The 18,607-nt window shown below is 38.0% G+C and overlaps 1 protein-coding gene across 15 annotated transcripts in view; it reads left to right on the top strand.

The window, feature by feature from the left end:
- Window positions 1-18,607, top strand: part of Pex5l (peroxisomal biogenesis factor 5 like) — a 249,369-nt gene that overhangs the window by 214,074 nt on the left and 16,688 nt on the right. For all 15 annotated transcript variants that reach the window (XM_070025860.1, XM_070025855.1, XM_070025856.1 and 12 more), the window contains 2 exons: window positions 13,853-13,969; window positions 18,077-18,220. In XM_070025860.1, the coding sequence (XP_069881961.1) occupies window positions 13,853-13,969; window positions 18,077-18,220 (261 nt within the window). The remainder of the gene's footprint in view (window positions 1-13,852; window positions 13,970-18,076; window positions 18,221-18,607) is intronic.

Genomic DNA, 18,607 nt, shown 5'->3' with positions numbered 1-18,607 from the left:
ATGACATTCTGGCTTCTACCATTCCGTGTACATGGCTTTGAACAAGTTCATCATGTCTCCCTTAAGTTTCTTATGGTCATGCTGTAGCCTAATTTATATAGTATATTTCTCTTCTGCTGAATTTTTTGATCATATGGTCTTGCCCCTTTTCCAGATAGTTCTTCTTGCCCTGTATATTCCTGGACTGTTGAGGGTACAATGCTATGATGCCTACTCTTCTCTCCCAAACCACTCTTGCAGATTGAATATGTCCTGTTGATTGAATGGTCACTAATCGTGTACTATTGATTCCAAAATCCACATCTCTGGCTCTGATTTTATTCTTGAAACCAGAATGCACATAGTCCAAAAACCTACTCAACATTCATATATGAACATAGTAAAGGCATTTCCCACTGAACACACTCAGTTATGAGTTCCTCCTCTTTTTTGTTTCACCTACTCTGAGACTACCAAGTAAGAAGTCAGTCTCTCTTAAGCTTCCCTCTCTGAGGTGTGTGTGTGTGTGTATGTGTGTGTGTGTGTGTGTGTGTGTGTGTGAGTTTGTGTGTGTGTGTGGTGCCTGTCTCTCTCTCTTTCTCACCCTTTCTCCCCTAGTAATATCTAATCAAACACTATTTGTTCTATTAAATATCTTTTAAATCCATTCATTTTCTCCATCTCCACTGCCAACACCCTACTCTTCTTACTGTCATCTCCTATGCAGACAGCTGTAACACATAGTAACTAGTCTGGTTCCAGTATGGAGAACAGAATGCTCTACTTATTTAATATGGCTTACTTCAACCAGAATCATCTTTCTAAAACATATATCTAAATAATAACTTCCTACATGTCCATGGAACAAAGTCCAAAATCACTGACATAACTTTCCCAGGTCCTTTATAAATTATGACCATTTTTGCCTACTCTATACCCTAAACTCTGTCTGCTTCTATCTTGATGTCTACACTGGCATCATAATAAATTCCCAGTTTCCAGAATGGGCTGTACAGTCTATTACCTCTTGCACATCCTACTCTTTCCTACCAGAAGTAGTTTTATCTCAACCCATTACCCAGCTAACTTCTGTTCAGCCTTACAGTTTCAGCTGACTTTTACTGCTTTCAACAAGACTGCTAAACTCTCCTCTTTGCTCTCAGAGCACGTTTGCTCTCTTAATTGCAGACCTTCCAACACTGTACTGCATCTGTCTACGCCCCACCAGACTGCACACTGCAGTGACAGGATCAGTTTGTCTTGTTCATTGCTACACTCTGATGATTTAGAACTTTGTCTGCCACTTAGAAGGCTTATCTGTAATATATGCTGAATAAGTAAATTAAATGCAAAAGTATACATATCAAATACCCTTCTAATTTTAAGAATTGCTTCAATCAAAGAGGTTCTGTATGGAGAAACATCATTTTTATAAAGACAATAGAAAAGCATTGCAATCTTATATATCTATTTTTTCTTAAGTGTATTGTGTCTGGCCTTTCAAAATGTCTTCTTTTTTTCTTTTTTTTATTATTAATAAGTATTTTATTGTGAAAATACCGTATAGAGGGGTTACAACTACATGAACAAGGTAATGAGTACATTTCTTATCAAGCATTGTTGCCTCCTCCTTTGTTTCCCCTACCATCCCTGCCCTCCCATCTCCCCTCCCCGCCCCATCACCAAAGTTGTAAAGTTCGTTTTTCAACATAGCATCTTGTACATTTCATTGTTGCAATGGGTCCACCTGTATCCCTATTTGAACAATTTGTTTTTTCCCTTCCCCTCCCCAAACTATGCCAACATCAAATACAGTGAAAACAGGGGTTATACTGTGGGGGAGGGACATACAAAGCAACAAAACAATCACCTTATAAATATGTTAGAAACAATAGCAAGAAAGAAAAACCATTTGAGTCTTTAGCTTGAGGTTCATTTTGCCTAACATCAAAATGTTTTCTTAATTATGTAATAGATCCTGAGGACAATGCAAGTATTTATTGCTTGTAACAGCATGTCAATGCAGTCAGGAACCTGAAAATAGAGGAATGTCACTCCATCAGTCACCTCCTCTCCTGTGTTTTCAGGTTCTGTGGAAATGAGAGCTCAGAAGGTGGATTTTTTTCCAGTCTTGTAGAGCCTTTGGCCTGCCATTTTATTAAGCCTATCTTTTTCTGTGTTTTGATACTGGGAACAAGGCAGCTACTGCCAAAAAAAGCTAGCTCCAACATCTAGTATCCTTGGCAGAGAAAATATTTTTTCCAGTTCTGTCCAAATTAATCCTCATAGGCCAATACATCAAAACACAGCGAGAATGTATGATAATTTTAACCATCTGGAATTTTTTTTACAATATTGGTAGGAAGAACAGAAATTACCTAGCTCCTCAGTAGAAATGCAGAGTTAGATATAAGCTCAAGGTATCCCGGGCACATTTACATATCCATGTGCCATTGCTACCATCAAATTCAGAGCTGGGGCTCCAGTCACTCTTTAAAAGCCTGTGATCTTTTCTAACCAGACTTTTCCTACCAAAATGACTTTTTTCTTTAAAATGTTTTTTTCTTTAAAACTTCTTCCTTTAAAATGGGGAGGGATATTTCTACACAGTGGGAGGTCGTATCTACATGGATATTCACTACATCAACTTTAAATTATTTAACACCAAGGAAATCTTTACACATAAAACTCCTAATCACCCTTGTGGCCTTTTCCTGCATCAAGGAAAAAGGAGGAAAGAGTTCATTTACCAGTAAACATAAGGTTCCTCTACTTGCATACTTTTAAAGTTACACCATGGGCTGTCACTTTCTAAGTTCTAAGTCTAATGCTTTTACATTCCATGCTCACAAAACCTTCATGAGTATTTATCCCATTTTAGGATGGGGAAACTAGGACATAGAGAAATGTGATAACTTGCCCAAGGTCAGTATTAAGTGCCAGTGCTAGTATTCAAACCTGGCCTAACTCCCAACCAAACTCCTGCTCTTAGTCATTATTCCTGACTTTCAGCCCTAACCAACCATTGAACTTCATTTTTTTTCTTTGTCAAAAAAATGCTCTTTTATTAACATTATTTTTTAAGAAACAATAGCAAGGAAAACCAAAATGTTGGGGGACACAAATTTTGAAACTCTTCAGAATGCTATTACTGTTTTTACCTTCATGTGTTTATTCCAGTCTTTTTCCACATATACACAATTATATGTATACTTTCAAAGGCCATCTTCTTATCAATTGAATTGATAAATATTATCAAATGAGTTGCCTTCTTAAAATGAGAACATAAAATGATTTGTTTTAATTTTTACCTCATTCTGGGTTTCAGTCCCTTTGTGGAACAATAACAATAACAAAAGCTTGAAGAATTGTGATTCACACAGCAGATTTGAGGATGAGAAAACCTGCTGGCTAACTGGAGATGAATTTCACTGGGGAAAAAAAAAACATAAAAACAAACTATGTGTGATAAACTCCTATCCTCAGGAGCTTTCTCAGCTGCCAGCACACAAAACTTATACCATCAGAGATCTGTTTTTGTAAAACTTTGGATATTCACAACTTTCATCTTTATTTCACCATTTTCCAAGCTATGTTCTAGAAGATTTTAAACACATACATACATACATACATACACACACACACACACACACACACACACACACACACACACACACACACACGGAGAGAGAGAGTTCTAGGTACAGTACTTTTAACTGCTACTTACATCTGCTCAGAGATTTACATACATACATACATACATACATACTTATATTACATTACATACATGAAGGTCCTGGAAAATCAGAGAGCAAGGAACCTATTTACTTTTTATTATCTTGAAGTGGTTGAGCAAAGCAACTTCTGTTTACTTTCATCCAGATGTTTTTATGCAAACTCAGTTACCTACCAAGTGAGGCTAGTAAAAGTAAGGGCCTAATGTTGACTGTGATGAAGCAGACACCACACATACCACACCACCACATGTACCACCTGGCTGTCCCTGCTTCTGGAAATTCAGGTCTGATAACAGATCTCACATCATGGCTGAAGTTTTAGGCTTTGACAGAAAAAGTTGCACCCAGGATAAAGAGGGAGAAATATTGTCTCTTGTCAACATCTACTAAGAACTAGAGCTATACGGTGATTAAAGCATTAAACACATTTTTAAAGAACTATTTCATTAGAGGAAAAGGGACCTAAGAATGGAACTAGACTTGGTTCTAAATATAGTGTAGACAAGTTAGCCAAGGAGCAGTGGGGAATCAGGGGATGGAAAGTTACTGAGAGGAAAGTTACTGAGCAGGATTTGTGTTAAATAGGTCTGACAGGGTTCTTGCTGAAGGTAGGCTGGGGTGATTATACATCCTCTGGAGATCAAAAGGCTGAAGAGTTTGATCAGATATTGAACTGATTAGTGAGGATACATTTTGCAAATCTGTCATAAAACAATTAGACTCTCCAAAAGCAGACATGGAAGTCCAAAGTAGAAGTCTAGCTGAGAAGAAGGCTCAGAAAAGGCTAATAGTTGACCTGAGTCCTTGTCAGATCTAGCCTATAGGCCACCCATTGCAGCTTCCTATAGCCTCCAGCTCATTTGACCTCAGAACTCCTTGTTTCTAGAATGCTCTTTGGGAAATGCTATCAAACCTCAAGGGAACTTCAGCGATGGCTTTTTTTTTTCTCTAAGCCTCATCTTTCCACCATTCTCCAGGGCTCTGACCTAAAATAATAGTGGAGGTTCTGATTCTACAGTTGTGTGATAAATTGCTCCAAATACACTGGAGTAATATTTACTTTATTAAAGATTCTGTAATTTGGGCAGTGCTTATCTGAGCCTTTAACTGAGGCCATAGTTGTAATGTATACAAATTTCCTTTCTTTGAGTCTTGAGCTTCCTTATAATTCTATAGCAATAACCCAAGGGTTAATAGCTCAAAAGAAAGAGGAAAAAGCAGACATAATCACATCACCTTTTGGGAGCTAGCTTCAGAGGTCAAATCATGCCACTTCCATGCTTTCTACTTGCAGCGAAGACATTGAAAGACAGGGAAATAACCTCTTAACAGAGGTGGCAAGGATCTGATATCTTAGTCCATTTTATGCTGCCATAGCAGAATACTACAGACTAGGTACATTATAAAGAAAAAAATTGCTTTCTTACAGTTGTATAATCTGGACAGTCTAAGACTGAGGTCCACATCTGGTGATGGGCTTTTTCTTGTGTTTTCACACAGCAGAGTATCACAGCAAAAGAGAGCAAGGGTGAGAGAGGAGCAGAGAGGTTCTTTTATATCAAAACCATCTGGTGATGCCTAACTCACTCTGGTGATGATAAAATTAATCCATGCCTGAAGGCAGAGCTTACAGAATCTAATCACATCTTATTAGGTCCCACCTTTGCATTAGAAGTTAAGTTTGTAACACAAGGACGTTGGTAGATATAATATACTGTTGTAGTTACTCTGGAGAGGTTCTCTTTGCTGCAGAGGGAAAGAATAAAATATTGTGCATTCTGGTCTTGTCATTTACTAATAATAGCATGACAATGAACAAGTAACTTCATCTTGTTTTGTATCATATTCTTCACCCTACTGTGAGTTAAGCTTATCATTATTTTTATTTTATCATTTAACAGTGAGCTTCTTGGGGTAAAATCCACATTTAGTTGTTTTTGTGTGTGCATTATTCTAAAATTATCATAAGGTAAAGCACAGTGACAAAGTCAGGTGTCAGTGGTTCACACCCATAATCCCAGCTACTCAAAGGCCAATATCTGAGCCTAGAGGTTTGAAGCCAGCCTGAGCAGACAAATTCAAGAGATTATCTCCAATTAACCAATGAAACACCAGAAGTGGAGCTGTGGCTCAAGTGGCAGAGCACCAGCCTTGAGTTTAGGACTTGAGTTCAAGCCCCAGTATCAGTACACACACACACACACACACACACACACACACACACACACACACACACACACACACACACACACACACACACACACACACACACACACACACACACACACACACACACACACACACAAATTTAGGACACAGCAACTATGTCTAATAGTTTGTTGTTTTAAACCAGGAGGGAGTTTCCCTGTACTTTTCAATACTTAGAGATCAGGCTAAAGAAAAAGTTATCCTTTCTACTGCTCAGATACATTGCTTGCAGTCATCCACCTTCCTTTCTTACATGACGTAGCATGGAGTTTGGGCCTAGACTCAAACCCAAGAACCTTCTCTTCATCTTCTTGGGCCTGTTATAATATAGCCCTAGTCACCCAACCCTAGTTTCCCAAAAAGCACCCAGGCGTTTTGCTGCCTTGAGAAACTGGCCCCACAAGACCTTCTTCCCAAAGAGGCTGGAAATCTCATAGAGTCAGGTACATATAAACAACCATTCTTCTTGTGATTGCAAATGTCTGGAAATAAAAATCAATATAATATGAAATTCCATTCTGCAAAGACATTCCTTGGCTAAGGCGTATACTCAGACCCATTCAGAAGTGATTCATTCCTGTTTGGGCACCAGAGTTTGGTCTTTATTCTTTAATTTTCCATTACTCTTGGCTCTCTTACCAGGTGAGAAATCAACAAACAAAAAACTACTTTAGATTCTCTTTATTAGAAATGTCTCTTGTTTCCTTTCCAGAATCCTTTTCAAACCCCTTACAACATTATTTCTCTTTCCTGTATTCTTTCTTCCTGCTTGCCATCAGTTCCATTTATTTCTTCACATTTCTGCAGCTACTATGCTAGTGTGTTGCTGAGTAAGTGTCTCAAGTGCCTTGCCCAGATACCTGCGGGCACCTACAGTGATGACCAACTGCATTTCAACAAAAAGACATGTTTATCCCAGAGGCAACTCAAAATCTGTGTTGAATACCAGTATTTTTATTTTCTACATTCCTGCAACATACCATTTACATGGTTTATAAGTTTATCCTGGAAAATACTATTTTCCACTGAGAACTAGTAAATTAACATCAACTGTGATTCATTAGTTCTTACATGTTACAAATTCTTTTTTTAGTACATTTTTTATTGTGAAAATACCATACAGAGGGGTTACAAGTACATGGGCAAGGTAATGAGTGTATTTCTTATCAAGCATTGTTGCCTCCTATTTTGTTTCCCCTTACCATCCCTTACCAGAGCTTCATATAGATCATTTAATCATCACAACTTCTCAATATGTTTTTCTTTACATTTACACAAGGGTAAATGTAAACTTAGAAGAGGTGACCTTAGGTTCCTCTGGTTAGATAGCGAAGAACTTAGGATTCCAAATTGTTGTAGGCAAGACTAAACCCTAAGTGCTTTCCTTCCTATGGTATTTAACTTGAAAAAGGGAAGATATGATAGGTCCATTTCTTGTGAATCCTATAGATTTTATTAATTTCCTCCCTATTCAATTCAGTAAATCAGTTAATTAAAACTTGTGCAGCTGGGTGCCAGTGGCTCATGCCTGTAATCCTAACTACTCAGGAGGCTGAGGAACATGATTCAAAGCCAGCCTGGGCAGGAAAGTCCATGAGACTCTTATCTTTACCTAACCACCAGAAAACCAAAAGTGGCACTGTGGCTCAAGTGGTAGAGTGCTCACCTTGAGCTGAAGAACTGAGCAACAGTGCCCAGGCCCAGAGTTCAAGCCCCACCACTGACAAAAAAAAAAAAAAACTGTACAAGCAGAGCTTTGGAGTTGTCAGATTGTGAAGCTGATCTGTGGGATGGTCTTACATACCCCTAGAATTAGTCATTCTGTCTCAAGATTTTTTTTTTACTGTTGGGAAATCTTGTGACAAAAAGAGAGCCCAAACCATTTACAGGCAGTTTTATATTGTGTTTCATAAAACTCAGACCCTGGAACTGCCATTCATAAGCCAGTTTGTCCAGCACTCCTCAGCCACCTGCTTTAGTGGGCAAATTGTTCCTTTACCTGTAGCAAGGCTACTCCTACCCATGGGTACTCTAGTCTGAATATACTCCACTTGCTCAATGACTCTGGTGTGGGACAGTCAGGACTGCAGCAAGAGCTCATATTAACTCTGATCAATCAAAATTCTGCCTCTTGCCCCATTAGTGTGCAGCCTCTGGTAGAAACAGCCACATGGAATCTTCCACTGGTGTTGAGCTCCCAGCCAACAAAAAATGGAGAGAGCTGCTCTTACACAGTTGGAATACTGGACTCCAGGGCAATGAGGCTCCAAACTGATGTAAGCGTAGTTTCATTTCAGAAAAAGAGTTTGTTGGGAAACTTTTCATTCCTTTTTTTCATTCTTTTTCATTCCTTGACACATAAAAGCAGTACTTTCTTTTCTTCTTGTATGCAGTTAGTTGGATGTCTTTTTTTAAATAGTTCTGATCCAGTGACAATTAATCAATGGATATTAAAGAGGCTAACAGAAAGCCAGATTTCTCAGTGGCAGAACTGGCACTAACCAATCCTACATTGATTGGTTCTTTGACAGCAAAGCTCCTGAATCTTTCTAAACAATTATGCTGCTCACAAGATCAAAAGTATCTAACTCAGCAGTGATTTAAATAAGCTGGTATACTGGAATTGAGGATGTTCTGTCAGTTCTTAAATTATCTGGTTTTAAAATGTTTATTTGCTTATTCTTTGTATTTTAAATTTTAATATAAGAAATTAAACATAAAACTGTGCACATGTTAGACAATTACTCTACAACTGAGTACATCTCTAGCCCCATTAGTTTAATAAATACTTAATTTTTTAAGGCAGACATGGTGACAAACACTTACAATTCCACCATTCTCCTGGAATTTTCCTGCCTGAGACAGAAGGATCAAAAGCTAGATGCCAGTTTGGGCCACATAGCAATACTCTGTCTCAAAAACCCACATAAACATAAATAACTTCTATTATACACACACACATACACATATTTATATCTATAGATACAGATATTTGCTTCTAGCCTTGTTTCTTATATAAATTTTATTTTACAATTTTACAATAAAAATAGTAAAGGAAAAATGTCAAAATAATTTTGGGGAAAATCTCACTTTTTAGACATCCATAAACAGGCTAGAAACCCTACAGAAGAAAATATGATCTTGTACTATTAACTCCCTTCTCTCTTACTCTGATCTAAGTTAATCTGGGTAAACAGTGAGGCCTAAGTTGCTTGCTGCCCAATAAATGTTGTCTTGTGACTTTACAAATGAGGAAAATAGTATGCAGATGGATTAAAATGACTGTCTCCATTCACAGAGATAATGGCAGCTTCTAGCACACACCTCTTTCCAACCACTGATACAGAATGTCAGAATTGAAGGAATGCAGAAGCAAGCAGCTGTTCTAGTGTAAGGTCATTGCAGAAGACATTGTGGAGGAATTGAACTTGAAAAGAGCTATGCTTATTTTTAAACCAGATCTTACTTTTCCACACAAATAATGCTTGCTACCAATAGAAAATTTGAGGAATGCTGAAAATTACAAGAAAACATAACTCATTATCACTTCCATAAAAGCAGTGCTACTGATACAGTTCTCTGAAATCTTTCAAATTTTTGCTTTGTTGCTCTTGTAATACTACTATTTCTCAAGAAACATTATGACTCAAGGACTCTTTATAAATCTGATTTTGATTGCTACATAAGAGTCTATGAAAGAAGTTTTGCAATGGTTTTCTTAACCCAGCTCCTTAGTTTTGAATAATCAAGAGGAAGAGAAAGAGCATTATCTAGCCAGGCACCTGTAGCTCACGCCTATAATCCTAGCTAGTCAGGAGGCTGAGATCTGAGCATAACAGTTCAAAACCAGCCCTAGCAGGAAACTCTGTGAGACTCTTATCTCCAATAAACCACTAGAATACCAGAAGTGGTGCTGTGGCTCAAGCAATAGGGCCCTTACCTTGAACTGAAGAGTGCAGGGATAGTGCCCAAGCCCAGAGTTCAAGCCCCATGACCGACGGAAAAAAAAAAAAAAGAAAAAAGAAAAAAGCACTATCTAGAAGAATGAATTACAAAAAATGAAACCATCAACTACTGAATTTTAAGGTTGTAGGCAAACTTGCTTTTATTCTTTATATTTTTCTCACTTGTGCAAAGGCACTAATAAGAATACCTACTTTTATTGAGCATCTATAATGCTTTTCATGTGACAGATACATTTTCTTATTTAATTACTATAACAAGTAATCTAAATTTCTGTTGCATCTTCATTTGAAAAATCAGGTTGGTGCTGGGAAGGTGGCTCAGTGGTAGAGTGCTTGCCTTGCATGCATGAGGCCCTGGGTTCGATTCCTCAGCACCACATAAGCAAAAAGAAAAAAGCCAGAAGAGGCGCTGTGGCTCAAGTGGTAGAGTGCTAGCCTTGAGCTGAAGAGCTGAGGGACAGTGCCCAGGCCCAGAGTTCAGACCCCACAACCGGATCCCCCCCCCCCAAAAAAAAAGAAAGAAAAAAAGAAAAATCAGGTAAAATGAGAATCTGAGGGGTTTTGAATGCAGAACCATCTGAGGAGAAAAGTGGTCTTCTTAACCTTAAATACTGCAGATCCCAAGTGTTTTGTGAATTTGTAATATTGCTGTCATTAAACAGCTCTTAAAAAATGGAAACAGATTGCAAACCGTGGCTCACTTCTGATATGTAAGCAAATAACTTGTTATGTGTTGACTGTGAAAAAGTCTACCCAAATCCCAGGACAGCCAAAAAGAAAGAAAGAAACAGAAAGGGAAAAAAACTCCATCAATAAATACAATCCCCCTTGGTCATGTTTAAATTGTTTAAAATGCAAATATGCTTCTGATTTCTCTACAATGGTCAGAGGAAGCTGTGTTAATTGCAGCTATATAAATAAATTCTGGATTTTGAGACTGGGTAAAAATCGATTATGCTAAAAAGTATTCTTCTGTAATTAAATGAAAATTGTGCTGTCAGCAGTAACTTACTTTGAGTGGAATCAAGAAATCTTTGTGTGTCTCATTACATAAGATCCTGGCAGTCTCACCTCAGCTGAGGTTCTGTTTTCCATAGCAGTTGCATTTATGATTGCAGGAAAAGTGACATATTGTTTGGTCATGCAATGTAAGACATCATGAAGCCTTACCATTCTTTCATTCAGAAGATGTGTGTTACATTTCAAATTCCCAGGACTCACATCCAGAGGAATGTATGTAATTCACAATGTGTCCACACATCTGTGGACACAAGAATGTATATGGACACAAGCATGTGGACACTTTGGCTTCTGTCTTGGCCAGGAGCTTTAGGAAAATCAGTTAACATAAAATTCACTTGGTAGATTTTTTTTTAAATTTCTAATTCAGACATGTTGAAACCACATCTTTAAAAAGAACTACTAAAGAAGAAACCTCTGCAATTTTTTTTCAAAAACTCAATAGCAAATAATACTCAGGTTCCATACTATTTTAAAAGAGAAAGATAATGTATTTTTGTTTCTTCTTGTTTTTATCTTGTCTGATTATAAGTGTAAAGCATATTCATCACAGAAAATTCATTTGGAAAGTACAAAATGTGTAAAGAAACTAGAACAACATCACTCATCATTCCTTTATTCAAAGAAAGACTCAATAACGTAGTTCCTCCTTTTTTCTACCCATCTTTTATATATCTGAAATTATTTTTTGCTTGTGCGATTTGGTGACCTACAAGAAAGATGCCTCAGGGGAGAAATCTTACACTGCATCTCTAACTTTAGCAGGTATGCCTACTGTAGTGGGAACTCGGAGTAGCTCAGACAGAGATTGTCAAGCTGCCTACTGGCATGAGCCTTCATGTGAGAAAGTCTGTGATAAAAGAACAAAACCCATTTCTGTGGTAAGAGTGAATATTCCAGACCTAACTAAGGAGGAGGTCATGATGAACTATATTCTTAGTAGCTTGGGATGAATCATATTGGCCTAGCCCTTATTCCCTAAATCCTTTCATCCAAAAGAGACAAGGAGAACTCTTGCTTCAGGTCACCACCCAGGCAGGCCAGGAGGCTTGATGGAGAAGGATAACCTCAAGTCAGGTTGAGGTTATGGGCAAGTCAGAGACTTAAAGTGACCAAAAAGTTGGGATTTGAAAGTAAAGATTATGAATTTTATTTCCAGACTCAAGTGTTCAACACTGTTTGTTTTGTTTTGTTGAAAGAAAATAAAATGGAAAGTAACTTAGCCTTGGACACAAAATCTATAAGTCTTATATAGTATGCCAAAAAAACAAAGGCAGAATCTCTGCCTTCTTGTCTGTCATGGTGATTATTGAAAACTATCAATCCCAAAGTGGTTCCTGTAAATTCAGAGTCTGTCTCTTTCCCTACCATTTGGCGATTAAAGTTCAATCCAGCCTCCACCTAGCCCCGTGCGACACCTTCAGTCATATTGTCTGAGATCAGGCTACTGGAGGAATAGGGATATATAAAAGCTGAGAACCAGTGTCCTAATACTGACCACTTCTTTCTCTTTTTTTTTTTTAACCACTTCTTTCTTTACCCCTGTTTGGTCTTATCACAGAACCAGCCACTGACCACCTCTTCTTCTACTCCTCATTCACTTATCTCTTAATCTCTCTCTCCATCTCTCTCTCTCTCTCTGTCTCTCTGTCTGTGTGTGTGTGTGTGTGTGTGTGTGTGTGTGTGTGTGTGTGTGTATTGGAGTGTGAGCTCAGGGCCTCTCGTCTCATTCTACTCTCTTATTTACAGCTAGTGCTCTATCACTTAACTTCTTCTTCTCCTCTCTTCTAAAAGTACCCACTTCCAGCTTAATAAATACAAGCCAACCAAGGCAGCTTCTGTAGAGAAATTCTGCTTCCTTTAGGAGAAGAAATGTCCTAGTTTCCCTTATAGGTCATCCACAGGGAAGTTAAAAAGAAAATAATACACAGTATTATTTTTCAAAGAATTATGCTGACACAGAAAAGACCTAAAGGAGGTCGTTAAGGCTAGGTTCACACCAAAACTAGGGTCCTTCATCCTCTATAACTCAGAGGGAAGTTTTTCCATTGGCTGAAACATCGGTTTTGGAAGCCAGGTGGAATTCAGATTCTGTGAATTCTACCTTTGAGACCATAACATCTAGGCTCAGTGGTTTCCTAGCACAGATTGTCTTCACAAGTCACTGCCCAGAGAGCTCCAGAGCAGCTGTTCTCATCTTCTATTCAAGGACCCATGCTGGTAGAGGCCTTCCTTCTCAAAGTGTCTGATATATCACCTAAAACTGTTTGTGACTGCAGAGAACCCCAATTTATGGTAGCTTAAGTTGTAATTTTTCAACTCTACAATGGTACAAAAGTGGAACACATTCAGTAGAATCATACTTTGACCTGTCCAAGGCTAGCCATATCTGGTACAATACTCTGTCTCAACCCAGGGCAACAGCCACTTCCAGTAAACCAAATAATCAAAGAGCAATTACCTGTGGGTTTGATACCCAGCACTGCAAAACAAACAAAACACTAAGAGTAAATGCCTGATACTCTACAATGTATTGTGTGGCTAAGCTATGTTGGTCAGCAGCTTAGGTATATTAATACATTTTCTACTTTTCTTATTATTTTACTTAAAGACTAACTACATAACTACATAACTACCTAGTACCACATAATAAGAAAAAGCATCTGCAGTAGATTTTTAGCTGATTTTTGGTATATGTGATTCTGGACCTTTGGCTGGTAGTTATTTTCTTACTAGAAAATCTCATAGCTGATTCACTTCAACACTTGGACCATTTCATACCCTGCAGAAGATTGTCAATCATTTGTTGGGTGTGGCCAGCCTGAATACATTCTTTCACTTCAGAACTCATTTTGATATCTGAGGAAAACGATCTCTGGGAATAAACCCAATAATGTAGCTTAAAAAAATATTTCTCTCTTCATTTTCTTCCCCACCTCCTAGTCAGATACAGAGTTTTGGGATAAGATGCAAGCAGAGTGGGAAGAGATGGCCCGGCGGAATTGGATATCTGAGAACCAAGAAGCCCAGAACCAAGTCACAATCTCAGCAAGTGAGAAGGTAACCAACCGTTTCTCTTCTCTTGTTACGCATGCTGAATAGTTTCCTTATTTTCTTCAGATCCTGTTTTATAGAGCAGTCAATACTTTGTTAGAAACACAAGACTTAAAGATAACTTCATGTCTGTCTAACCTATAAGAAATTCTGATAGACTGAAAAAAGAGAATCACCCAATGTTAGAAAGTAGTTTTGTTGGAATGAAATGCTCCTAGATAGTATGGCAGCCAAGCAGAATTTGGATCCTGTCTGGTGGGGCTGTGGAAGTAACTAATATTCAGAATAAACTTGAACAAGAGCTTTTCCTAACCCTACAATATATCAGACAGTCACATTAGTCTGTTTGATAGACCAACAAAAGAGATATGAGTCACAAGGGAGAGAGGAGTGAGATTTAGTGTAGGTATACTTCATAGGTGGCCATTGAAAGACTAGAAAAGAATCTCTGTGCCAAAGGTTCTGGTCACACAATTAAGTCAATCCTCAAGGAAATTCCTTAGAGATACTTCTTTGATGGCAGCCCCAGAAAATGTAGAGTCAGGCAACAACCTGTTACCTATGATGTCCAGCTGCTATCAAATCTATGCCTTGGAAAACAAACACTTGGTGGAGATAAAACACTTGTGAAATTAGTATAAATTAGTTGAAACATGAAATGTGTATATTTCTTACATTTAAAAACTCATACATGTACTCCAATTAGAATGACTATAATCAAGAATTTTAATAACAACAGATGCTGAAGGGGATGTGAACAGAAGGGAACCCTACTGCATTGTTGGTGGGAGTGTAAACTTGTTCAACCACTTTGGAAAGCAGTATGGAGGTTCCTTAAAAGACTCCACATAGAGCTCCCCTATGACCCAACAATCCCACTTTGGGGCATTTACCCAAATGATCACAAACAAGACCATACTAAAGCTACCAGCACAAATATGTTTATTGCAGTATTATTTACCATAGCTAAGATACAGAACCAACCCAGATGCCCCTCAGTAGATGAATGGATCAAGAAAACGTGGTATATATACACAATGGAATTCTATGCCTCCATCAGAAAGAATGACATTGCCCCATTTGTTAGGAAATGGACAGACTTGGAAAAAAATATATTAAGTGAAGTAAGCCAGGCCCAAAGAAACATAGGTCCCATGGTTTCCCTTATTGCAATAGCTAGTATATGTCTGGGACAAACAGAAAAGGTCAGATAAGATGAGGTTAAGGGAAATGAACCCCAAGATAGGGACTTAAGTGTTTTTTTCTTCCTTGCTATTATTTCTAGTGTATTTATAAGGTACCATGTGATTTTTTTGTTGCTTTGTATGTCCCTCCCCCATGGTATAACCCATGTTTTCACTGTATTTGATGGTGGTATAGTTTGGGGAGGGGAAGGGAAAAAAATATGTTTAAATAGGGATACAGATTGACCCATTTCAACAATGAGATGTACAAGACCCTATGTCGAAAAACGAACTTTACAATTTAGGCTGGGGAGGGGAAAGGGTGTAGGGAGGGTGTAGTTGAGGAGGTGGGAGGGATGGGATGGTAGGGGAAAAACATAGGAGGAGGCAACAATTTTGGATAAGAAATGTATTCATTACCTTGTTCATGTACTGTAATCCCTCTGTACAGTATTTTCACAATAAACATTTTTTAAGTTATAATAAAAAAACTCATACATGTGTGTATGTGTATAGATCTAATCATCTCATTATGTGAAGTAATTCTCAATAATATTCAGTTCTGATGCCTTCCATGATATTTTGTTAATATTTATCAAGTATTTACTTTGCACTGTGCATTGAAGATGTGATGATGAAGAGACTGATTTTAGAGGATTTTCCATCTGTGTAGTGATTAAAATGTCTCTCTCTACCCACAAGTCCCTGACCCTCAGTAGATAAAATAATCTCAGTTATTAGAAACAGCTGTTTTCCACAAAGAATTCAAAGTTAGGTAAGAAGAATAAACACTAATGCATATCATCAGACACGGGGCCATAATGCCAGCCCCTGAGGCCGGGCTGGGACCCTGAGTCCCTGTTTCTATACCACTACTACATAATCAAATCCTGTGGATTTTGAATTAAGGTCTCATTTCTCTATGCATCTATAGGAAAGATCTCCATTTGATGTTTTTAGAGCCTAGCAATATCATCAACAGGTTATCTTATTTGTATCAAATTGGAAGGATTTAATGATGACCAATGCTAGTAAGGTTGCAATAAATAATATTCTCAGATACTTCAGATAAGAGTTCAACTCAAACACAGTTCAGCTGTATGTATAAGGGCCTAATGAATTGTCTATATAGCATTTTACTAAATAAGTCCCTCTAGGAGCCAATCCTAAAATGATCATCAAATTCAAACAAATCTTTGAGCATGAAGCTTTCTCTGTAGCTTTTCTTATAATGCAGAAGCTTTTTTCATTTTTGTGGCAGTTTTTTGTCAGTTGTGGGGCTTGTGTTCAAGGCTAGTGCTCTACCACTTTGAGCCACAGCTCAATTTCTGATTTTCTGGTGGTTAATTGGAGATAAGAGTCTCATGGGCTCTCCTTCCTGGGATGGAAACAAGATCCTCAGCTCTCGGTCTCCAGACTAGCTGAGACTACAGGCATGAGCCACCAGTGCCCAGCTGAGGAAGTTTTTGAATAACCAAATGTTCATCAGTAAGAACTGACTAATTCAATTGAGTATATCCATAAAAACTTAAAGAAATAAAAATTTAGTGAGGCCTGATAGGACTACAAATGAACATTTTGTTTAATTTATGTGCAGAGAAAATACTAGATGATTATGTCTATATCCTATATTGCTCACATTTTTCCCAATTAAAAAAAATCTCTGTATTTAAAGAATACATATTTTGGGCTGGGAAGGTGGCTCAGTGGTAAAGCGGTTGCCTTGCATGCATGAGGCTCTGGGTTCGATTCCTCAGCACCACATAAGCAGGAAAAAAAAAACCTGAAGTGGCGCTGTGGCTCAAATGGTAGAGTGCTAGCCTTGAGCTGAAGAGCTGAGGGACAGTGCCCAGGCCTAGAGTTAAGGCCCCACGACCGGACCCAAAAATAAAATAAAATAACATAAAAAATAAAAGATACATATTTTATCAGGGATGATACATCCTTCAGGGGGCAAAAACTTGCTCTGTGCCAGGCCAAAAATACAACTATGACAAAATATAAGTATAACACAGTTTGTAGTTCTTCAAAAGGGCTTAGTGCCTAAATAGATGTACAATATGTGGTACATTTCAGAGGGGTGGGCAGCAGCAGCACTTAGCTGCTTTGGACAAAACTTTGTCCAAAGAAGCAGTAATTTTAAAGGAATAACTAAAAAGAGCGAAAGAAATATCAGAAGGAAATCAAACTCCAAAATATCAGTGCTGATCATTTTTAGATTGTGGAATTCTGGATAACTTAGTTTCTTTGTATATTATTCCATATTACTTAAAAATCATACAATGAAAATGTACTGTACTTTTACTAAAGAAAACCAGGAATTAAAATTTTATACATTTTATTGTTATTGTAATGTTGATGTACAAAGGGGTTACTGTTATATGAGTCAGATAAAGTGTACATTTCTTTTTGAACAATGTCAACCCTTCCCTTGCTCCCTCCTAGTTTTTCCCACCCATCCCTACCCACAAGTTGGATAGTTTATTTTCAGCATAGTGTCTAAGTGAGTACCACTGCTGTATTTGTTCACCCTTTGTCCCTCCATTTCTGGGCCCCTCCTTACCCTCCTGAAAACAGATAAATGAATAAGAAAGACAAAAGGAAAGGAAAACAAAAACGCAACAAAGAAAAATAAACCTCGTTTCCATTTCCTGGAGTTCATTTCAATAGATACTATTTTACATGATCAGATGCACAATGGTATTGTGCCTTTGTGTTCTTCTCCTAAGATTATCCTCCTTTGGTTTCACGGTGTGTGACTGCCTAGAGACCTGTATAATTTATCATGTCCCAGTATATTTTTTGAGTCATTTAAATTTAATAAATTTATCTAAATTTATCAAAAATTTAAAATTAACTAGATCACACTGAGTGTAAGAACATGGGGATCAAATGACAGATTGTGCAATGACCCATCTTAATGTTGTAGGGATATTACTTTCACACTGAAAACCCCTTCAAGGACTGGCCTGGAGCATTTGAAGAAGGGTTAAAAAGGCTGAAGGAGGGAGACCTGCCAGTCACCATCCTGTTCATGGAGGCAGCAATTCTTCAGGACCCTGGAGATGCAGAGGTGGCACATACTTCTCCTTTTGTCAGACTCAGAAAGTGGCTATCTGTGTTAAGGAGACAAGCAAGCCCCTAGAGGACTCACAGTCATGCTTTCTTTTCCTCTGATGTGGGAAAAATGGACAGAAACAGACATGGTTAACCCCAAAGTGCTTCCACCAGCCTATCTCAGCCTATCTCTCCAAACCTATGAAGATGATGGTTGAGTTTCTAGACTCAGTTATCTAAGTACATAGGTTTAGACTCCTATGCTACCTGAGACAAATCCCTGACACCTAAGACAAATCACTTAAACCTTTTTAAGTTTCAGCTCTCTCTCTCTCTCCCTCTCTCTTTCTGTGTGTGTGTGTCTCTGTCTTTCTCTCTGTCTCTGTCTCACACACATACCACA

This window comes from Dipodomys merriami, unplaced genomic scaffold (genome assembly GCF_024711535.1).
Source record: "Dipodomys merriami isolate MVZ:Mamm:240054 unplaced genomic scaffold, mDipMer1.0.p SCAF_173, whole genome shotgun sequence".
NCBI lineage: Eukaryota > Metazoa > Chordata > Mammalia > Rodentia > Heteromyidae > Dipodomys > Dipodomys merriami.
The sequence above is the reverse complement of the archived record's forward strand: the minus strand, read 5'-3'. Positions and strand labels throughout refer to the sequence as shown.